This window comes from Anabas testudineus, chromosome 17, assembly GCF_900324465.2.
Source record: "Anabas testudineus chromosome 17, fAnaTes1.2, whole genome shotgun sequence".
NCBI lineage: Eukaryota > Metazoa > Chordata > Actinopteri > Anabantiformes > Anabantidae > Anabas > Anabas testudineus.
The window spans coordinates 11,167,526-11,191,868 of record NC_046626.1 but is presented as its reverse complement, the minus strand read 5'-3'; the positions used below and the strand labels follow the sequence as shown (position 1 = coordinate 11,191,868).

The window sequence follows — 24,343 nt, the reverse complement described above, 5'->3', positions numbered from 1 at the left end:
TAATATATTAACTGAATATGAACCGAAAAAAACCCCAGTTTGTTCAGTTCTGTTCTTTTCTGTTTTGGTTTTATTCCTGACCATTATAAAACAGGTAAATTACAACCTCATGTCAGCAACTGTTTAGTCCTCCGTGTAGGAACCATTTGACGGAGGAAGTTGTGTTCCACACGGACGTATTTCACCGAGCACCCAGTTGTCACCATTCGATGCTAGCTTCAATTCTCTTTACGATATTTTTGTTAAACAGTTTAGCGAGTAATTTAACTTTTGCCACTGCCGCTCCTCATAGTGGGTGTTTGCTTTTCAAAAGACGTGTTCGGCAGCTTTTGGACTGACTGTGAAGCAGCAGTATTGTTTGCTGCCCTGTGCTAATCGTTAGCCAGGTGCTAACAACAGTGACGAAGTTACATGCGTCTATCACCGCTGTCAGTTGAAGTGGCAGCAGATCAACAGGGACCAAGTTGACTCCAACAGGTAGCGACATTTATGCTTTATTTAAATCATATATTGAAATATGTCAGTGCCATTTATTTGCCCCATTGTTATCGCCATACTGTGTATTCTGCTCGCAGTATTAGCAGTGTGTCCTGAACATATGCCAGTTGACCGCTAGTTGCACCAGATAATGGTCTTGTCCACACTTAAACATGAATTAACGTAACATTTAAAAAGCACAGAAGGAAATAAGTGTGTCATAGATGCTAAAATGAGTTTGTTTGAACGGTCAGATAAAAATTTGTGCGTCTAAACCACTCAAGATACAGATGAACTGTATACTTTAGTGGTGGTAATGACAGCAACAACACTGTGAAATGGGTTTTTATTTTGTTCTAAATACAGCATCCTCAGACAAATGGCCCCAAATTAAAAATAATATTTAACTATTTAACTCAATTTAACATTTTAGGAAATAAATATATTGATCTTAGCTGTGCTTAGTTTTCCATTAAACTGTTTCAGTTATGTATTTTATATTACTATAACGCTGTCTGTCTTTCTCTATTTACCCCTCTCCCGTAGCCATCCCCAGCAGATATCATGGAGCTTCAGGCGGTGTTGATGGCAGCTGGCGGGGGTTCTCGTATGACTGATCTGACTTACAACACCCCCAAACCTATGCTGCCTGTTGGCAACAAGCCCCTCATGTGGTATCCACTTAACCTGCTCGAGAGGGTGGGCTTTGAAGGTGGGAGCTGGATTTTTCATTACATCCCTTGTATTACCAGTCATTTGCTACATCTATTACTGGTAGTTGTACAACTATTACTGTACTTCCATGAGTACAAGTGGTTATTATGGGTAAGAGTATTCATGTATAGAAAATAATTTCAGCATACAGTTCCTCCACTCACCTTCAACTTGAATCAAACACAGAACAAAAAATACATATCTAAATGTTTTCATTGTTTTTCACAGTTTTACTTTTTGTTATCATTATGGTAATTGTATTTTATTCCCCATCCGATTAACAAGATTAGATAGTTAAAAGATGAATTTTACAAATGCCAGCCAGTTCTGGTATTGCCACAATTCCTGTCAGATTTTCAAATTCATTGTATGTTATTGCATTGGTCGCATGTGACCTGTTACACCTTCATCCATATTATTTGTCAGTGTCAGGGGTGAATAGTGGTGTGCACAGGCATTCTTAATTAGTTTCCACATTCAATTTAAAGAAACCAGTACTTCTTCTGTGAGTTAATATGTCCCATCTGGAAAAAACTAGACAATATATTTTGCCCTATTATGTTATTTCTTATCGTGCACTCGTAGATACATTGCAGTATGTAATATTACAGTTATTAAATTAGCTTTTTTTTTAAGTGTTAAAATTTCATAAAAATGTAAAAGTTTTAAAGTTCCTTTAAGTTACTGTGAAAATGTAGCTCACCTTTTCTCCTGCTGTTACATTTTAATATTATTTATTAACAAGACCACTTATAGTGGCAAACTGCCTCCAGAAACATTAGGTTGCTTCTTCCCCTGCATAAAATGTCTTAAATTGCCAACTTGGCTGCTTTTTCTACTTTTATTTTTCGCCAGCTTGTCAGAACATCATCAGCCATTGTCAGGTGTGCATTTCCTGTCTAGATTTACAGTCCAGATATTTGCCTCTTGCGCCACAGCATGCAGTAGGTCCAGAACCTCGTGGCTTATAAAGAGAGTTGTTGTAGTGCGCTGTTCTGGCCAGTAAACAGGACTGTTCATTAAAAAAGCCTCTAGGTCCTCACTGGCCTAAATAAAACTAGCTTTCTATACATAATCATCCTGTGTGGCCAGAAGTTTACTGTGTGCAGCCATCTAGCCAAAGCCCTGCAATTTTGTTTTACTGGGCTGACACAGCTAGAGTGAACAAAAGTAGAAAAGCTTTTAGACAGACTAGACTAATTAAACCAAATGGACTGTGCACTGTTTTAGATTCATGAAGTGGTTTAGAAATATTATTACCAAACACACAGTATATCACATGTCAAGTAGATATGTAATGTGAACTAGTCTCTCTATTTAGGTTTTTTGGATACACGGTTATCATCTTTGTAGAAGCAATAATATAGATTTAGGTTTATCCAATATGGAATACTTTTTAAAATGTTAAAACCATAATAACAACTTGTGCAACGTAGCGTCTATTTTCCTATATTGGAAATGTATGCATTTTAATGAATTTATTTGTTAAAATTATCATCTTAGATGATAATTTTAACTGATGTACTGATACATAGATTTATTAGCAAATTGTGTAATAACCTTAAAGACTCTTCTAAAGTGATTAAATTTATCTACTGTAAATAATTTCTTATACCTATTTACTGTGAATTGTTTTTTCAGAGGTGATAGTGATCACTACCAGAGAGGTCCAGAAGATGATGAGCACAGACCCTAAAATAAAACAGGATGTGAAGATGAAACTCGATGTGGTTTGTATCCAGGAAGATGGAGACATGGGCACTGCAGATGCTCTGAGATACATCCAACAGAAGATCAAGGTGTGGTTTCTCTTTTCTGATTTTTTTAAGGCCCCGGCTTATTAAATGAAATCATTAAATGTTTTGAGCTGTGCCGTACAATTTGAAATTCACTACAAAAGGGAGAAGAAACTCAGTCCCCTCTGGAATATAGAGAATTATTTTTGATGTGAATACATACAATCATTTCATTACAGGAAGTATAAGTTAGGTGATCTGTTTATTGCATTATTTAAATACAGGCTGCATTTATATTGGTTGGTGCTTTTCATATTGATGGATTTTCCTTTACCTTATTTTTGATCTCGATACTACTACTGTTAGTACTTAAAATACTTTCAACATCATGTCTAAAAAATAATAGTTGTGGTAGTGGTAGCAGTATTTATACTGCTAGTGAATTCACCTGTTAACATATAATTATCACAGACTTTGTGTGTATGTTGAGTTAAAGCACCAACAAAAGCAAGACTATTGTGAATTAAATAAAGGTGCCGGTGTTTTTAATTTAATTATATCGGCTCATTATGACCATATTCAAGTAGGTCAGTCTAGATACTGTTTGAAATGAAAGTGGCCAGTAAAAAAAAACTAATTAGTTTTTTTATATGATGGGCTGACAATATCCAATACTAGTTACCCCTAAAATTACACAGTAAACACTCGGTTTTGAAAATAAATGGACTGTTGTTTTGTGCAATGTGCTATGTACAGTATGTTATCTCCATACTGAAATTGCAGAAAGGTTGAAGGTGGAAAAGAAAAATGACAAAGATGTAGGGGAGGTTGAGGTGGATGTTATGTGTGCTGCTTGGTGACCACTGATCCGTGCCTTTTGCCTCCCCCTTTATGACATAGACTGCTGAAGTGCTTCATTTCACCATTTTAAAACACAAACATGCACAGACACATACGTTTACACATACTGACATGGTATCTATGACCCCCAGCCCAGATTTCTAGACCTCCTCCATATTCCTCATGCTGATCCCTTCATCAGTTTCTCTCGAAATAGATGAGGTCATGGCAAAGACTCATGCACATCTGTGCAACATTTGTATATAAGGGTGTATGTTGTCCTTCTGTATATGCCATGGTTCTGACTGGCTTCCTCTGACCATGAGGAAATGTTTAAATGAGGTTCAGTGTAGTTTAGAACTGTTGATGTATTTCTAAAGCAATTGCCCTTGTTTATAGTTTGACAATCAATGACCGTCATATAGTTGACGTTTAGAGAACTGTAATTTATACTATGTAGTTAATATATCATTTAGCGGTTTCAGGGGGAGGGAAATCACAGTTATCAATTTATACAATTCTAGTTATTCTATTATTCTAGTTAGATAGTAAAGTATGCACATTTGTGATGCTTGGAAGAAGAACATTTAAATCCATTGGACACAAGAAAATTGGCTGTGATATGATAAAATATAAACAAACACATTATTTCTAAGCTCATAAAACACAATCATGATCTTTCATGTCTTTATTATACTTTACTAAACATTACAAAAAAATTACTGGTGCACTGCAGTGTTGTTATTTTTTTGGGGAGGGAGAGCGGACAGACAACACTACATATGATGTTAAAAGGGTATAGCAAACAACATGAAAGCATCATCTCAACAGATAAGTACAGTTATTTTTTCCACCATCAATCATCAATGTGTGTGAGATCATGACTGTTTGATCAGCCTGGAAATAGTGTGATAGTGTTGATAATGGTTATAATCATATTTGATGACCAGTTAATGCAGAAATCAGGAAATTGAGAATTGTTCACTTATTTTTTCTTGCCACTGTTTTTTCAGTGGATTTACAATTTTGTAATCTTAATCATAATTAGCAGGTGAGCTAAATATATTGATGAAAATGACTGTCTAACTGAAATATGTATGTCTAAACATGCATGTATGTGTTTAAGTTGGAGTAACTAATAGTTTAAACAGATTTTTTTCACATAATGGTAAAAAAAGTGACCTTTTATCATGCAAAACCAGAAGGAGCGCAAACCGGTAGCATCCTTGTTGAAACACGAATCAGTTTTGGCTCCAGTATTGATTTTGTGTTGAATTAATGACCAAAAGTAATGAATGACCAAAGTCTCATTAATTCTCACACCCAGTCGCAGTTTGGAGAACATGACTTGAGCGCCTGCTCTCTTTAGCGTACCATATCAAACATATATTTGAAAACACAAGTGTCCTGCCGCTGCAGCTTATTACGTTCTTCACAGTAACATCAGTAAATTTATCACTTACTTAAAATGCCAAATTTGTTTTGACAAGTGGATTTAATATTTTGTTCCTCTGTCATTTGAATATATCTCTAGACATTATTTTTATTCTCTTTGCTCAAGAGTTCTTTAATAGATGCGTAGTATAACCACACACTTAAACAGGACTAGCTCCAGCATGCTCCCATTGAGAATAGTTGAGTTCCTAATCTTTTGAGCAGCCAGCTAGATTAGAGGCATTGAGTTACACACACTCACACACTGGAGTGCGATGAGTGAAGAGCCGTAACCATGGCTTGCCAAATCCCAGCACAGAGATCACTCAAACTGTCAAACTGATGCATGAGTACAGTATAGACACACACAGACTCACTCATCTCTTTACACAAACACCCTCCCATGAGGGGATTTGGTGTAACTATCAAACAAAAATACTTACAGGAATCAGTGTATACTCTGGGTGAGCAGAGTAGGTCATTCCTCTTGATTACTGAAAAGAGGGATTAGAAGCGGCATATTTTAATATGTTCACTCTTTAAACAGTGACGTTACACAAAAGTGGATGGATATACAAGATCACTGCTTAGGTCTTTCACAATAAGCAAACTAGTAAAAGGAGGACTTATGTGCATTTTTTGATTTGTATGCATAAAGCCTCTTTGACATTTGTATTATCATTCAGGCTTAATCACCTGGTGGAATTACTGTATGCAGGCTAAAAGAACTAAATATACATTGGACTTGCAAATTCAAAGGTTCACCTTTGGTCCACATATGCTGGTCTACCTGAAAGCTGTATAACAAAAGGTGAGAAGAGAGTGAAGAGTGAAAGATGGGCTTAGACTTTTTATAAGGAAGGACACAGCAAACATACTTAAATGAGATTTAGCTTCTTTCCCTATTTTATCCATCTTATTCTCTTCTGCTAATCCCATCCACCTCTTATCCTTCTTCCTTCAGACTTCATGTTTTTGCGATCTTAATTTCAGGACAGGACAAGCTTTCCCTTAAAGCTTTTAGGCCAGGATAAATGTTGTGCCTGAACAAACCAGCCAGGGTTAGAGATTGAATTTTGTTGGTGGATTCCATTTTCCAATTATAATTATTTCCAATAATAATGAACAAAAAAATAGAAAGGGCATTATATTTTAGAATTTGACCCAGAGTACCATACAGTACGGTACAGTAGTCATTTTGTTTAATCCCCAAATTATTTCTTAGAGCTTTAATGTAGCTTTAAATAGATCGTAGACAGAATAATTCATGTACTGCCTAATAAGTGTAGTTGCATTCTTTAATCATGATAAGACCTTATTCAGGGAAGCTGAAGGACTCCAATGATCAAGTATCCTAAAGTTTGTTTAGGTTGTGTAAGCAGTGATTTTGGATTGAAGTCAGTTACAGCTGGGTCGTGTGTGTATGTGTGTCTATTTGCGTGTACATCAGTGTGTGTGGTCCTGACCTGTCCAGAGATTCTGGCTGTTGAAAGGCCAAAGTGTCTCTGTCTCTCCAGCTGACTCCACTCTGCTGTCGCCCGAGTGTGTGTCTGTGTGTGTGTTATTTGCGCAGACACGTTTCAGTGTGTATGTGTGTGTGAGCTCTGTTTCTCAACATGTGTGTGAGCTTGTCTGTGTGTGATCGAGGGAGAAGAGGGTTGAAAGGTCTCAGAGTCTCAGTGTCAGCAGATCTCTTGCAGACACCTCCAGCTTTGCTGTGGCAGCTTCCTGTCGCCAGGTCCAAACCAGGTTATGCTCAGAGTTACCTCTAGGTCAACTACACAACCCTTGACCCCATAGATACACCTCCTCAACACACACTCAGGCACACAGAACTCAATTTAATTCTTCAATATTCAAAATCAAATGAAGTATATAATTCTTTCCATCATTAATATCTATTATTGAAAGACTTGAATCAGACCAGGGCTTCATAATGTTATGTTATGTTAAAAGAAGAAAAAAAACAAAAACATTTTTATATCAACCAGCATTCAAACTACTACAACTTCTGGTATCCTTCACGACCACTAGTGCTCTTGGAGGGGAAAAATATCAAACAGAGAAAGGAGGTGGGGTGTCAAACAAAAAATCTCTCTTCAGGCATTTACGTAGATGGATGAATTAATACTTTTCACATTTTTGCAGAAATAGAGAAAATTCTTAATGGTTCACAAACTTTCAAGCACCACTGTTACTGTTACTGTACACCTATATTGTATATTTTTAGTAGCCTGGGTGTAATTTAATATCTTAGTAAATGGAGTGAATAAAGTTGTCCCAGTATTTTTTCTTTGGTGACTTTGACTCTGATATATCCTCCCATTTTCCCTTTTATTTTCAGTCTGTACTACATCCAGCTATCCATCTTTTGTTTTCATACTTCCAATTGAACTTTCCTTTCCCTGTTCATTTTGACAAAGGTTGTAGATTCTTTTCCCATGTGTTTTTCTTCTTCCTTTATGTCTGCCCCTCTCTCTCATGCTTTCCTTCGTCTCATTGCCATAGACAGGGTAAAGATGTCTCTGCCATTAAGGCAACTGGTGCTAATGGTGGGATTAGTCTCTGTGTTGACAGCCTTCATCACTGGACAGACAGATGGATACCACACACAGATACACAGATCTGGGCGCACTCACATGTACTTGAATACAAATGCAGGCATGAAACATCAGATGAGGCCAACTAGAATGACTGATGTAGATTTTTTGCAACATATCGATCGTTGTAAAAATGTTTGTATGTATTGATACATAAGTGGAGTGGAGTACTTAGAATAGTTTGGTTTGATGTGAATAGTATGTAGAGCAGTGATCACCAAGTAGTGGAGCGAGAGCCCCATCCAGCACAATGTTAAATCGACAACTATTAAAATTAGCGTCAATATTAGCAGAATATGTAATCTCACCACATAAGGTTTATTCATATTTGTATGCAAAAACAAGAATTTATGACTTACCGTTACTGTTATACTGTTAGTTCAAGTCACTTAAAGTTAGGCTGTGCAAGTGTGCGTGGGTTTGGCTTATATACAAACAGTGCTAAACTTGGACGAGCCCTGTGTTGATATTTCTTCAGTCTCTCTTTTAAGCTCTCATCTTCTGAGGTGTTTATGTGGAGCATTGTCGCCACATATATTTACAGTATGTATAGTCTACATGGGTCCCGAGACGTCACCACTTTTTTTCTTTAAAATAACTTGCCTGTCAAACTGTGTAATTTACATTTTTGCCTTCTGTGTGGTGTCTAGGGGTGACATTGGCTGCGCCTATTAAAATCAAGGGGTGAAGTCCCAAAATAATAATTAAAATAATAATAAAGTCAGAAAGATTTTTATGAAAGTTAGAAAGTTTCTTATTGTCATATGTTACTAGTAATCTAATACTAGTAAAAAAAAATAATCAGGTTAGAATATCAATCTTACTTTGTTCTCTTTCTCTTTCCAATCTCCCTTATCAGACAGACGTACTGGTAGCGAGTTGTGACCTGATAACAGACGTGGCACTTCACGAGGTGGTCGATCTGTTCAGAGCACACAATGCAACACTGGCCATGCTAATGAGCAAAGCCCATGAATTCACGGAGACGGTCCCAGGTCAGAAGGGCAAGAAAAAGACAGGTAACAGGAAACAAAATCATTACTGGTGAAATGTGTATGAAAATGTCCATTTTAATCTATTGGAAAGCAGAAAGCTCATTTAAAATGTGCATTTTAAACACATTTCTGTGCAATTGTCTTTGTACCGCACACTGATAATGTTATGTTTTGTTAACATTATTTATTATGTATTTTTCCCAGGTGAGCAGAGAGACTTTGTTGGGGTGGATCAGTCGGGGAAAAGGCTGTTATTCATGGCTAACGAAGCCGATCTGGAAGATGGGCTATCAGTTAGGAAGTCGATTATGAGGAAGTAAGTCATAGACTCAATAATCTAGTGATCATACAAAGCTGATTTATATTTTGTAATTATGCTTAAACAACAGTTGAGTTTCATTTTTTTATTTTCAAGTAATCTCCTGATAAGATAACAAATATTGGCCATTTTCTTATCCACAGCTATCTAATGTTATTTTGCTTAACCTGTGCAGTTTTCTCTTGCAGGTACTTATTCCACTGTTTGTATTTAAGTGTTTGAGGGTTTGACTGATCTAAATATGCACTATGCATCTGTAGATTATTAGCGTTGGCAGAGCCGATGTTTAGCTTTCTAATCAGCCAGTGTGTTTTAGACTGAAGGTTCTGTGGTGTGTGTGGGATTTTTGTCACAGGAAGAGTATTCTAGGTAGGTTTTTGTTTCTCAGCTCTAAAATTCATGTATGTGTGAGAGCGGGTGTTTTGGGAGCTCGTAAATACTTCATGGAGCCAAAGCCACTGTAAATTCTGGCCAATAAGAGGGGGGCCAAAGCAGCTGCTTGCGTGCTTCTCTGCACGGGGAACTCTTGAAACACACACACACACACACACACACACACATTCTGTTATTTCACACATTCAGAAATGCTTATATGAACACACACAGAAACATGTAAGCCAACCTCAAGGTGGACTTCAATGGAGACAAGACACCCTCGCATTTTCACAGTGTTACGGAAACACATTGCTAAAGCTAAACATTTATGACTTACACTGAAAGACTTCAGATCACTTCTGAGCATTTGTGCACACGTTAAGCAACTGCACAAAACCACAGGCTTCTTCTTGTGTGTTTGTATTTTAAACATGCACATTGGAGACACTGCACACCCAATTTCAGCTTAATTTAAATAATGATCGCCAGATACATTTTTGAACGCTTTAGACTTAAAACTGCTTTTTAACAAGCAGCATCCAACAGCTGACTCTTCTGAGTCTGTCAATTCACTGTACAAATGTGGTAATTTTATTTGAAATATATTGCAATTTCAAGCAAGTCTTTCTGTAGTGAATGAATACATGTTTGAAATCTGTACATACATAATTACAGCAAGTTTAGCCCATTTTCCTCTTAATTTTCATATGTCCCTTATTCAGTGCATTCTTTTTATATAACAATCTGTCCACGTTTTCATCCTTCCTTCCTTCCTTTTCAACCTTAGTCCTGCATAACGTTTTTCTCCCCTCGCCCTCTTTACAGTTTCCACATGGTTGAGGTGTGTGAGCTCAAAACATTTTGCACATGTGAGATTAACTGACCTAGAAATTTCTTAACAGTATGAAAGGACTCCATCAGACCTTCCCCTTGTACATTGCAACTCCACCTGTCAAAATGTGTGGGACACAGCTCTGACCTGAAGTAGTTGAGTGTGGATTAATACTGTGATTTGATTTCAATCTAAACGTGTACCCTATCTTGAGAAACAATTAACCAACAAATATTGAGGTTTATGTTTAGATTGTGACATTAGTTATATTACATATTTCCCCCCTATGTCAACAGCAAGAGGAAGCTCAGACCACATTGTTCTGAGAGTAATGATTCCAAAAATTATTGAGATTATTGGTAAATCATAATAATGGATTAATGAATAAATGTGAGTTTTAGCCTGAATGAACATCTGGTAGGATGTGTATATGATGGGTGCCAGCAGACCTGTGCACACCTTAGGCTTATTACACAGGTTGAATTATGTGAGTCTGCTCAATTATTAAAGCATCTATTAAACTGGCGTGGTATTAAGAGAATCACACACACTTTTTTTTTTGAGGCAACAGTTGAATGCTTGAATAAGCCGTAAGCCCTTCAGCCCTGTTGGCTCTGTAGTGGAAACCTGACTAATGAGGGTATTAACAGCCATTCTGCTGTATCTGAGTCATCCTCTGCTGTTTTAGGTTTTAGTTGTAACTAAATAAGACATTATGCTGTGTGTGTGTGTTTGAGAATGAGAGAGATGTGACTCTTCTCTCCCACTGAGGACTTCAGTGGTACTTTAGTAGCCAGTCATTAATCCAAGGGTTGAATCATCCTTCTTTGCAAAAGCACTAAATTCCAGTTTCCCTCAACACCAGACTCTGCAGCACACACAGCGGCAAGAAATCACATGACACTGCTGTTAGAAACACAAGATGTTTATCCTTATTTGGGAAATGCAACTTGTTTGTTGTCTGCTAAGAAGCACATAGCCAGTGCTCAGAGCACCACTGACATGTGGGAAACATGGAAAGTCATTAAGTTCCAATCAGCACTTCACCAAAGTTTTGATTAAAAATCCTTTCAGATCCGCTCAGATCATTTGGCACAGTGAGTCAGTTTAGGATTGATAATGAGAAGGAAGTGAAGCGATAATAATTTATAACCTGGCTAATGCCATTGTTGAACCACATTTCTGTGCATTGAGTGTAGTAATACAGGTGTAAATACTGTGGGTTGTTGAATTATATTTTAATGAGCTAAGATGATAACTATGTTCTACAGTTCCTGTACCTATATCTTCATCATTTTAGTGGCATCTGTTCCTGCCCTTGCTGTGTCTCTCATTCACTTAGACACACACTCAACTTGCCACAGCCCAGCTCTCCTGGACTCTCTTTTCTGCTTGCCCACAGATGCCAAACATCTATGTCACAATGGGTGTTCCCATAAATTCCACCTTAAGCCCACAATACACACAAGCAGGCACACACCTGGGAAAGGTTGTATGAATAAATACATTTGACAAACACCCACAGAGCATGTCTGTCTGTGTGCACGCACATGTGTTTTTATGCTTTTAAATAAAATACCTTAACACAGACACACACACACACACACACACACAATTTGATTTATGGCTTTCAGCATCTGGTTGTAAAATATGTGTGACCAAGCAGTCCTCCTGAGTTGCTCTATTTATACTGCAGCCCATTGAAGACAGTAGAATAAAATCAGTGGAAACATTTTTTTTTTTTTTTTTAATCAAACTCAATTACACTGTGATTTACTTTTTTTTTTTTCAATCCCATGCCATTTACAATATTCAGAAGTGTATTGTTGCAGGCAGTTTGTGTGACATTTGATAATAGCTAGTTTCTATGTAGATGTTCAGAGGTGCTGTCTGATCTTGGAAAATTAGCAGAATGTTAAAAAATGCACTCAGTAGTGGGCAAATAAGAGACAAATAAATGTCTTACTTAAATTGATTTATTTGTTTATTGGCCAGTACTACTGACTCTGCTGATCCCAGTGCCTTGTCAGTGATAGTGGTAGCATTTACCTGTGTGGTTAACTAGTGCTGGTGGTTAAAACTGGTCAGAACACAACAAAAACATCAGCAGTAGGGGAACCAGCTTTGGTGTTTCTGTAACTCAGAAATATGTGGTTACACTTTACATTGAGGGTCCATTAATTAATTTAATTACTTAAAGCAGTAATAAGCATTAACTGACAGGTACACTGTAAGAAACAGTAACTAATGCATTTACAAATTATTTACTAAATGTTTCAATGTTTTACTTGTTAAAATTGCTAAAGGGTTTACATGCTATTTAAGTTATGAATTAGCATGATAAACTTATTAATTAACATGTACATCATGAAGTTTACAGCCAAGGCTTTTTATTATGAGAAGAGATTTTTCTAAATGTTTACTTAAGACTAACAATTTCCCACTTGATCGATGTCAAATGTATGACTTCATTTTAGTAACGCTTGAGATCACTGGACACACCTCACTTCATGTAGAGCTTCACTTGTTCATTCATCTTCATGTAGACATTTCTTAACTTGTAGAGTTGAAAAAATGAATCCCATAAATAACACCTGAATAGGTGTGTGTATATATAAACAGCTGACAAATGAAATGAAATAAGTACAGTGAAGTTTCCATTCATAACATGAAGGGTCAAACTGTGTCCCAACACATTTGCATTCTTCAGATTTGAATTTATTTAATTTTATTAAAATACTTTTAAATTTTTTTTCGTTTTATTTAACAGACATTAATTTTATAATGAGTTTTACATCAGTCAAATAAGCACAACTTTGACACAGACTTGAGTGAGCATAATGCTAGGGCAACAGTAGTATTACTTCCTTGTTGGCACCCGCTTTCAACATTGGTCCTAGTGGCAGAAAAAAACATGTTTTTGCTGCAGCTGAGTTTCGCGGCACGTTACACAGAATGTCAGATTTTGTTTCCCATGCAGCCACGAGTTACTATTCATTTTCGTGTGGAATAATAAATCAGCTTGCTCAGATCTGAACATCTCTAAGAACAGCCAACATCATGTCTGCTTTTAATTTTGTCAAAGTTACGTTATTGTTTGCTAATGAGACACAGACTGCTCAAATCAATCTGCTTTTACAACTTTAAAATCTAAATCACTGTAGCATGCTTTGAAAAAAATGTCAGCAGTAATGGAAGGTACATGTGATTTGTAATAAAAGGCCAAAACGTGTAAAAGCACTCGTATGGGCTTTTTAGGAACAATGCACCCTGCAGTTTATATTATGTAATGATTGAAACCGCAGAAGAAGACGAGCGTAGGTAGTCAGGGAAGAGTAGGGGGTGAAGGTGGATGTGTTTATTGGAACCTGGAGGATGAAATGGTTCTCTTTGGCTCTCGCTTCATAAATGTCACATGTTCAAACCCAGGCCACCAAGTCTTCTTATGTGGATGAATGTGTGAATGAGTGAATACATGGGTGGTTGTCTGCATGCAAGTGACCCCCCGCCCAAATCATCAACATAAACCTGTCTTACTGGCAGCTGTCTCATGGCAAGAGCTCTGTGGGAGCTGCGTCTACGGTAGCTGACAGAGGACAATAGACAGATGTCACTGTTCTCAGGACTTTCATGTCTATGTCTCAGCCTATGATCGTGTCTGGTTTTCATCAAATGTTCCTGTGCTATGTGCAAAGGGAGGTAAATTAAAAGGGGTTGCAGTAAATGAGAAGCAATCGTAAGACATAAAAACAGCAGGCGATGAAAATAATCAAAGCAACTTGTCCTCCAAGTAGCAGCCAGGGCTAAACTGTTTGTCATGATATTTTTCATGTATTCAATGTGGTGGGACCTCACAAATGCATAATATCATGAAATATTCTGTGGTACAAGTGTATCAGACATTTTCTTTTTCTTTAATATGACATGTTTTGCAAAATAACATTATGAATCTGCAAAATAATTTATATAACTTTGCTCTTTTCTTTTCCCCTTCTCTTCTGCCTGAAGACATCCCAGGATGCACATTAAAACAGGCCTGGTGGACGCTCACCTTTACTGTCTGAAAAAAGCAGTAGTGGACTTTCTCTCAGAAAACAAGTAAGTTGTTCACTCATTTCTGACTATTAATGAATGAATCAACATACAGTAAATTAAGAAAGAATTTAGCATAAATATTTCTATCCTCCAATGTGAAACAATTCCCTCTGGGGGATAGGAACATTTTTTAAGTCTTGAACTTTTCAGAAATAACCATTTATGTCTACTCTGGAAGGTATTAACTAACAGACTTGCATGTGGTCCTGAAGTACATGCATGCATCTGCACGGTCACATTGACATGAACTCACATTCACTGCTTAATCTGTGGCAAATGTTAAACATGTTTACACGGTGTGTAAGGCTTTGAAAGGTCCTGTTAGCAGGGTATTCTAGTGAGGTGTTAATTTGTTTTACTATATGCCACTGAGGCAGGCTGTTAGCCCTTTACCCTCTGAAGTGAAACAGTGTCACAGGGAGCCTTCTGCAGCCACCTGGACTTCATATTACTGAGTAGACTCTGAAAAATGAAATGATCCATGTCATAATAACACACAATTAAGAGACTGAGGAATAAAATGGGGTATTAGTAATGACTTTCTTGTCCTAATGGTCACTGTAATGCTACAGTCACATTATTATTTGGCTTCATTTACAATATAAATAGTTATAGTGAGTTGCTCAAAACAACATTTTGCTATTTTAACTTCTTGTTTTTGTTAAAAATGTCTATGGAAAATAGACTTGCTCACCTTATTTTACAAGCAGAACCTTTCCTCTATAAAATTAAACTGGAGGATAAAAATGTCCTCATAAATATAAACAACAAACATCTGATAGTGGTACGGATAGTGCTGTTTGAACACCTTAGAAATGTCCAAAGCAAATGTGGTGCTGTTCATTTGTGTTTTACTGCGTAAGCTAACATTTTGGGGTTGTGTTGCTAGAAAAAACAACTTATTGGTAAGTTTGAAGACAATCTGTGTGAGCTTCTTGTTATCAAGACAAATATGACATCTAGATGACATTTCAGTCAAAGAACTCTTTGCCGATCACAATTACAGTTTTAATGGCCACGCTCTGCACAGACCTCAAGATGAGATGTGGATTAGCATATTAGACTGCTGATTAAATAATATCATGCATCAGCAAGTCTAGATGGCAAGACATTACATATATACATTACAGACAAGGTTGCAAGCTCAGGAACAGCATGGTGACAAACAAGGAGTTGTTGCCGACATCTTTTCTGACAATATTTGGAAATTGTTCCAAATATAAAACTGGGTGCCATGTAAAAGGTAAATTTAGTAAATTTGTTACTTCAGCCATTTATAAGGGCGTGTCCTCCAATTATAGTATACATATCTACATGCAAGCACAAAGCACACCCCAAATACACTTCATATCCTTACCCCCTGCTGAATGTTTGTGGTTAAGGCGAGGGGTGCACTTGAAAGTAGTAATTTGACAACGAGATGTAGATATAAATCTTACGTCATTACATCACTAATTCACTCTCTGCCGCCGCCACATATCATCTCTCTTGTTAGATGACTAATTTCTTTCTTCACGTCTTTTCTTGGACTTTCTTTCACGGCTTCTCTCTGTTTCTCTTCCTTTCTCCTCCATGCTCTTTCTGCCTCTTGCTCAAGGAGAGAAATGGACAGAGTAACTGTTGTTTTTCTGCTGTCATTCAGATGGAAATTCTAATCTCCCTTTTAAAAGAGAGTAAGAGAGAGAAAGTAAAAGGGGGGTGGTGGTTGAGAGGAACACTGAGGACAACACAATGCAAAGAAGAGGAAAAATAAATTAAGATTGGGGAAATTACCTCCAAGTTTACATAGACTTGAAAGTAGCACCTAAGTTCAGTTTGATCGACTTTATTACTTGATCTGCTTTTGTGACATCCCTCATAAGGAATCAAGGTGACAAATTTCAAAACTTTTTTTGAATCTTTCCTTTTCTTTTCTCTCAGATCCATCTCATCAATCCGTGGTGAGTTGGTGCCATATTTGGTGCGGAAGCAATTTTCCAAAACAACCAACAGTCAGAAACCCAAAGATGACACAGAGGATCAGAACCAGAAAAAGACTGATGGCTCTACAAACCACGGTCAGTGTTTGCACTGACATATCACATTCACCAAAATCAGTTGACAAATGTTATTTTACAACCACAGCACTGTAACCTGTGAAATATCTGGATCTTATTCATAAGCTGCAATAAGCTGCTATAAATCAACACTGACAAGTCTACTGCTCTGTCCATCCCTAGGTATGCCAGATCTCCCAAAACTTTGTAAAATTATTTGATTTTGCTCATTTATTTCTTGTTTGCAAATGTGATATGCTTTGATGGAAAGTCTTCATCTGACTGTGTGTGGTCAAAAATGAAGTGATTAGATTTTGATTGATCAAAAGTCAAGGTCACTGTGACTTCATGTATGTCCTATTCTCGCCAGTGTTGTATCTCAGAAACGTCTGGATGGAATTTCATTATATTAGGGACCAACATTTGCTTGGACTCACACATAAACTTAATATAATATGTGTGTGGACAGACATGCATGTAAATGACAACGTCACTGGTTAGTGGAGACATATAACCAATGAATTAACAATGCAGTAATTCTAGTTCTAAGTTATAACTTTGTACCATTTTCTGTCTCATTTTTTGTCCAGAACTTCTCATCTCGTCACGGGATGAGTGTCTCCTCCAACTGGCTCAGGAACGCTCCTGTTGGAATGACCATCGTGGTGATATGAGCGAGGCTTACCATGGAGGGAAGCTGCGCTGCTATGTTCACATCATGGACCAGGGATTGTGTTACCGTGTTAACACTCTAGCTGCTTATATAGAGGCAAATCGAATGGTAAGACAGATGACAGCTTCATTAAGACATGAAGAAGAAATGTATTTTTTACAAATGTGGATATAGGTCTATGTTTGAAAGAAATTCATACATAGACATATGTTTGGGGGAGTTGTGTATTTGGCCATATTAACCCCAGTTGTTTTATTGTTTTTCTTTTAATGTCAAGTCTCCCTCTCGTCTGTCTTCTCTCTAATAGGCCCCAAAGCTGTTTGAAGAACCAGCAGTCCATCCTTCTGCTGTCATTTCTGAAAGGTGTCAGGTAAGTAAAATTAATTAGAAGTATCATTACTCCGTCCACAAGTCAGATAATTATGTTTAATTATGTTATATTATTGGGAATTTCTTCATTTTTTGAATTCTCCTAATTACATTTCCACATCCTTGTTATTATCTTTTTTAACATGTAATTTACCAAATAATCACAGAGGAGGCCTCTGTACGTGTCTGATTAATGTTTGTGTTTCTGCCCTGTCCTTAGATGGGATCAGACAGTATCATTGGAGCTCAGTGCCAGGTAGCAGATAAGACTTCCATAAAGAGGTCAACTATTGGAAACTCCACCACTGTAAAAGAGAAAGTCAAAGTTACCAACTCTATCATCATGCACGGGGTTACCATTGAAGAGGGGTGAGAACACACACATGCACACACTTGTTGATAACAGATTCTTCGAAGTGTTTTCACAAACACATTTGTTTAGCTTGAAAGATGATTTCATCTTCGAGGCATGTTTATGATTTAAAGTTTTACTGCTCTCAGCTGCTTTTTTAGGTGCTCGGTTAGTACATGCATACTGTGTGTGACAAGGCAGTGGTTATAAACAAAGATTTCAAAATAAAGTGACTCATCTTATGTTGTGGGGAAAAACTTACAATGAACCTCATTCAGACTATGATATTTCTACCCACTAATCCCAAAACAACAATTATTTTTTTCCTTTTAACTGTTAACACATTTAGATTTTCACATATAAATGCAGCTGCACGTCTGATTCTTTTTTTCTTCATTGCATACCTTTCTGTTGAATTTTCTGGGTACCTCTATTGTGCATTTGTGTTTTCTGTGCTCTATGGGGTCAAACGGGGAGTGATGAGTTAACAATGCATCTATTGCTGTGCAACCAGCCAGTGACCAGTTCCAAACAAACACAGACCTGATGAAGTGAAACGCACAACATCCATGTATTTTATTTAGCCACCTACTCATCCATACCCAGGGGTTTAGAAAGAGGTACTCCCCACAGCCAACGTTTGAGCTATTTGTTAAATAAAAAGTTAAGTAATACACGCATCATGATGAATTCTGTCTGTACCAAAAATGTGTCTGTTTTCATTTGGACAAATGGATGAACTGAGTTACATTAAGAGAGTTTGGTTTGACTGTACAGTGTATGTTTCCAATGGCTCACCAGCAGGTCAGTGAGGTTTAAGGACATAGCAAACTTGATGTTGTTACATCTTCATAAATCTCACAATCAGTCTCACAAAGATTTGCTTGTCTGTGTTCAAAAACCAAAATCCACAAAAGACTGTGCTTAAATTTACCTCAGTGAACCAGGAAGAAAAAAAGTAATTCCTAATTTTGCAAAAGAAACTGAGATGGTCAGTGCAGACCATGCCAAATATTCTAATTGTCACATCATGATTTTATTTGGAAAGAGAAAAAAGGCTCAGTTTAAATAGTGAAGCATGATGATTAACAACATTACTGCACATCAGCACTGGTCTCAGCTGTGGCCAGTAGTTTAAAGTGGCCAAAATTGTCTGTGTTGTTGCAACAATAGGAGGCTTGTACAGAGAGCACCAGTAGCTACTGTAGAATTAGCATGTAGATTGATCTGCTCAGTCTCTTAGCCAGAAGCTCTGGTGGAAAGAGACCCATCTTGGCCTCAAGTCTGGATTTTAATGTACTCATTCACAGGCTCCTTTTCTTTTATCTCAATTTCTTACTCCTCCCTCTCTTTTCTTTCCATCAAGGCCTTAGCGGCATCTCTCTCCTCGCTCTCTCTCATTCTGTCTCTCTCCATCTTCTTCTTAAGCCTTTCAGGGACCCCAGCCAGCCAGCATGGGGACCCTCATCATGCCCATGTAGGTGCACGCACAAAGGCATGAAAGAAGGAGAGAGACTGGAGAAGGGAAGAAAGAAGCGAGGGGAAAGCAAGCTTGCACGCAATAAAGAAATTGCAATTCTTTCTTTTCTTTCTTTGAGGACATAAGAAGGAAGGAGAAAGAAGGAAAGAAAGAGGCAGTATGAGGGGATTAGCAGACCCCGGTCATGTCGCAGAAACCCCTCACATTTCTGGTTTCTTTGTTTGGAGCTGACCAGAGCTTGTTGACAAAGCGCTGCGTGTTTGGGAAGGGGGATAGTAGGGGTCAACTTTACAGGGGGGTTGGCACAGGAGGTGGGGGTTGACGTGTGTGTGTGTGAGTGTGTGTTTGTGCGTGTTTGTGAGAGAGAGGAGGATGGGGGGGGGGTCATGGCCAGGAGGAGCCCTGGTGTTAGTAATTAGTGGTGTTTCAGCTCTGAAGCTTCTTTGGTGGTCTGTCTCTCTCCTTCATTCTGCGATGTTACAAAACTCTGAATCTTGTAATCTCCCATCACCAACTACCACCACCACCACCACCTCCTAGGTAGTCACACACATGCACACGCACTACGCACAAACACTCCTTTTGCCCTTTCCCTGCAGGCCTAACCACCTGAATAGAATGGGCCAATACAAACCTGCCTGTGTGTGAGGTGCAGAGGGCCAAGTGCGTGTGCGTCACTGCCTGGGCAAGACCAACATGTGTTCTCCACTGGACTCCCCAAGCTACTGAAGCACACACAGAGTCTAACACACACACACTTATACATACATGCCCTCCACAATTAGTCGACACAGAACACACAAGACTGTCTGTGTCTCTTCTCCAAGAATTTTATGGTGATGGTTTGGCTGAATGTGACTGAGCACGGTGGGTTGGCACTGCCAGCTCAGGTGGGACTGTAACACAGGGCCAACAACATCTCAATGCACACACAGCGTAGATTGCTGTTGTTCTTCAATATCATGCCATGAGTCTTCAAAGCAGGTGGGAGGCTGCCTAATGGGGAAACATACTGAATGTCTCTACTGTCTTACTGTGTGGCAGCAAGGTTAGCAGCCAGCAGTGGAAGGCTGTGGTTGTACTGGGCAGCTCCCAGTGTCAGACAAGACAAAATGTGAAACATGCTTGTGCTCAAACTGAACCAAACCTATCCCAGAAAAATATTATTATATCAATCTTTAATTGCTCAAGAGTTCGTAAACTGTCAACTGGTAACAGAAATTAGCCACTGGCTGCAGAATAGGAACTTAGATTTATGAATGCTGTAATTCTTTAGTTGTGCCTAACAACTTTCATATCTGATTTTTACTACATGCATATAAAGGAAAAGTAGTACAGATTAACCTATTTGTTATTTCTCCTTCCCAGATCCTTTTAGTTTCAAAATGTTTTATTGTTTTCTCTTATATTATTTTGGGGCACCTCAGATTCATATTGATACTCTAGAAGATGTCTCAGGTTAGGAACTACAGCTACAGACAGGATAACAACAAGGTGATTAATGTCATGTGTGGGTTTTCAGGTGTAATATCCAGGGCAGTGTGATCTGCAGTAATGCTGTCATCGGACGAGGAGCAGACCTTAAATACTGTCTGGTGGGAAACGGACAACGGATCGAACCAGAGGGTGAGCCTAACTAACATAAACAGACACACTTTTAAAAGAAGCGTTTTATGCATTCAATTTTATTTTGTTTTTTGTATCATCAACCTTAATCAACTGGAGACATTGTTATAGGGATTCAAAACCACGTAAAGCTCCAAAAAAAAGGATAAATAAATAACAACGTTACACCATCCACTATAACAACTTTGCAACAAATGCTATCTGTTAAAGCTTGCAATATTCAGGTTTTGTTTTTGCTGTTATTTTGCCCACCCTCAGGACTTGTCTCTGGCAGACTCACTTAAAGTGTTAATGTATGTGTGTGGTATCTGTAAGTGCCAAGTGTTAGAGCCAACTAGGAAAGTTTCTTAATTCTGAAGTCTGCGTGATAGAGAGATTTCTCAGAGATTTTTTTTATTTCCTTAATTCTCTTGTCCCCAAAGCTAGCTGTGTGTGCGTGTGTGCGTGTGCGTGCGTGTGTGCGTGTGTGCGTGTGTGTGCGTGTGTGCGTGTGTGCGTGTGTGTGCGTGTGTGCGTGTGTGTGTGTGTGTGTGTGTGTGTGTGTGTGTGTGTGTCCGTGTGTGTGTCACATTGATGGAGAGGTTAGAGAGCAGGGCCAGAACAGGACCACCCGGAATTCAACAGCAGCAGCCTCCAGCCACATCCAATGAGCACACACTGAGCAGCCTAATTGAGTGAACAACAGGGTGCTCTATGTAACAACACAGTGAATATGAGCTAAACTCGACCAAAAATGAAAACAGTATTTCGCATCTAGGGTGTGAACACGGCCACAAAACTGATGTTGCTTCAGCTTTTCTTGTCAGCGTTTGGACAGCATCACGTTGCATTATTACGCATTATGTTAGGTAACACTGGAGAGTTGGACCACTTGCTGCGTTTGGGTGCAGTTTTGCATATAATGTATAACATTTCACACATTTCTGAGGCTATAACAATATATACCACATACAGTACCTTATTAATTTAATTCCCAGTTCAAACAGGAAAAACTCCTTATCAGGAGATCAAAACTGGAAGAAACCTCAGGAAGAGCACATGAGGAACAACTCTTGTTCCTTGACTAAAGAAGGGCATATCCATAGAAAGGTTCTGTAATCATTAGTATACATTTGCTTCAGACATAAATGTACACAGAAGTGGTGGATAGAACCATTGATTTTAGCCTGAGCAGAACGTCATGCAGAACACACTAACACACATATTTCAGGTAATCAACTTACAGTGTATACTGTATACCACAATAGTTTTGTGAGAATCACTACCTGCGAGTCTGACCATCAGCTTTTTCTATATTAAATCACAAAAAATTCTTCTGTATAATTTATTTTAATATGACAAAACCCACTCTTCCTTTTACTTTACATTGTACTGTAAGAAAAAGTGCAGCATTGGGTGGAGCTGCCAAACTAGCAGACTGACCATAGGCCGCTAAAGACATTAAACATTTGTTCTACTGTTCACAGCTGATCACCTCCCTGACAGTCAGCCACACACTTAGAGTTAACGTATGCAAGTCCGTCAGGTGTTGATCTTTTGCAAACCTATTCTCTGGCTTCTGTGACCAGTGCATGAGTGAGCATACTGTATATGTACATTACAACAGTGGTCATATAGACAAATGTGTATACTTCACAGACTTAACGAAACTTGGTTAGATTAAATACTTGAAGTCTTGTAAGTTGGGATCTTGTTGATGCATATATGGATTTTTCTGTCCTTAACTTGTTAATTCTGCCCAGAATTGAGACAGAATATTATCACTGGCCCAGCAAGAGTAATTTGTATTAATTAATATAAAGACTATTAGTTACTGAAAAATCAAACTGGCCAGATGACCCTACCCAGTAACCTTTCCTCCCTTTCTCTCGAGTTACTCCCTCTCCTTCCCTTTCCTGCTGCCCCATGCTCCATTTGTTCTTCTCTCCACACACAGAGCAGAGAATAAACTCATTCTGAGCAACAGATTCCTTCACACTAAAACATGTCTGTGTGGATGGAACATTACTCTCTGCCACCGTTTGCTTTGGATCAGTACCGATGCTCTGGGAAGGAGGGATGAAGGGAGGAGTCAAGGCTCCTCTCCTCATGCTGAACAGGATTAGGGTTGAGGAAGATGGCAAGAAAATGCTGAATGCTAAATGCTGAGTTTCAGGAGTGGTCAGGGTGTCCTAAGTCTGAAAAGTACATTTTACTAAATCAATTTCACCACATTCATGATTAGTAATTATTTATTTTGTAGGTTTCATTTTCTGATTCACACTCTGTGCAGACAACAGCTCTTAAATCTTTAAACTGTCCTGTTTTGTTTCTGAACACAGTTGTTTTATTCAGTGTTTATTTAAGTTATAAATTACATCAAATTACAGACATGTTTGCCACAATAGTGTCTTTACTTCCTTTTTGTATGTGTATATTAAAAAGGGTAATGTTTTTCTTTTTTATAGGATGAAATGTGCACAACCAGTGTTTTGGTGTGTTGAGTGCATAGCTAATGATAAAGGCGGTTTTGTATGTTTTTATTTTGTTATGTGTATAGTTTGAGTAATGGTCAATAAATATTTCTGATTCTTTGCCAGGCAGTATAAACTTACAGAGCATGTTGTGGTGTGATGCCACAAACTTTGAAAGTGAGCAGAAGAATACAAATTCACCGTAGTCGCTGTTTTCACATAACGGATGTTAACTTCAAAATGTTTTTCTCTTCTTCAGCTGAGAGGACTAACGAGGTCATTGTTGGAACAGACCAGCTGATGGAGATCTAGCTCTCATGGGGATGGAGTGACATCACCTCATTAACCAATGGGAGAGCAGCGACACACCTTTAGTTAATTGGCTGAGCGACCAGTCAGAAGCCTGGATGCTGCTGCACTGTCACACACTCTCTTCTGCTAGGCTTTTTTGTACATTGTGTCCAAATAAAGACAGGTCTGCTTCAGCCCATAAATCAGTGTGTTGGTGTTTCATTTATTTTTCTTCGCCTCTTTTAGATCTTTGTAATGTTTTAGCACACTAGTTATTATCAGATCATTACTGTCTCCTAATAGTAGGACTCAATTGCGTAATTTACCCTCTTGTAGAGGGACGAGCGTGAGCTTGTACACGTTTGAATGTGCATGGGTGTTTACACATGCACACTGTGCAGCTGTGAAGAACCGACATGTAGAGAAAAAGAGGGGGGAGTGGTGACCACAATGGCGTGGGGAGGTTAAGTTTATTTGTACACATAAATGGTGTATGTGTAGGCCCCGGACCACCCAGCTTGATCCTGTATCAGTTAACGCCGACACCCCACCCTCACGCATGAACACAGCAGAGGAGGAAACTGACTCGCTCCTGACGCTTTTCTTCCTTTTTTTTCCTCCTCTTTTTTCTCCTTTTGCCGTCACA

The 24,343-nt window shown here is 38.3% G+C and overlaps 1 protein-coding gene across 2 annotated transcripts; it reads left to right on the top strand.

Annotated features, from left to right (window-relative positions):
* The first annotated feature begins 164 nt into the window (after positions 1-164).
* Positions 165-23,904, top strand: eif2b3 (eukaryotic translation initiation factor 2B, subunit 3 gamma). 2 transcript variants are annotated; one of them, XM_026374543.2, is made up of 12 exons: positions 165-477; positions 1,024-1,189; positions 2,833-2,990; positions 8,661-8,820; positions 9,001-9,112; positions 14,331-14,420; positions 16,338-16,474; positions 17,044-17,234; positions 17,434-17,496; positions 17,716-17,864; positions 20,850-20,953; positions 23,666-23,904. In XM_026374543.2, exons 2-12 carry the CDS (start codon positions 1,042-1,044, stop codon positions 23,716-23,718), a joined length of 1,365 nt encoding a protein of 454 aa, XP_026230328.1. In that variant the 5' UTR covers positions 165-477; positions 1,024-1,041; the 3' UTR covers positions 23,719-23,904. The 2 variants fall into 2 exon arrangements, with proteins under 2 accessions (XP_026230328.1, XP_026230329.1); XM_026374544.1 differs by lacking the exons at positions 20,850-20,953; positions 23,666-23,904 and adding an exon at positions 19,927-20,842.
* Positions 23,905-24,343: the final 439 nt, after the last annotated feature.

Coding starts and splice junctions, on each gene's coding strand:
- eif2b3 (XM_026374543.2), top strand. CDS start 1,042: ATGGAGCTTCAGGCGGTGTTGATGGCAGCTGGCGGGGGTTCTCGTATG. Junction 2,991..8,660: donor ACATCCAACAGAAGATCAAG/GTGTGGTTTCTC, acceptor CTCCCTTATCAG/ACAGACGTACTGGTAGCGAG. Junction 17,235..17,433: donor ATATAGAGGCAAATCGAATG/GTAAGACAGATG, acceptor TCTCTCTAATAG/GCCCCAAAGCTGTTTGAAGA.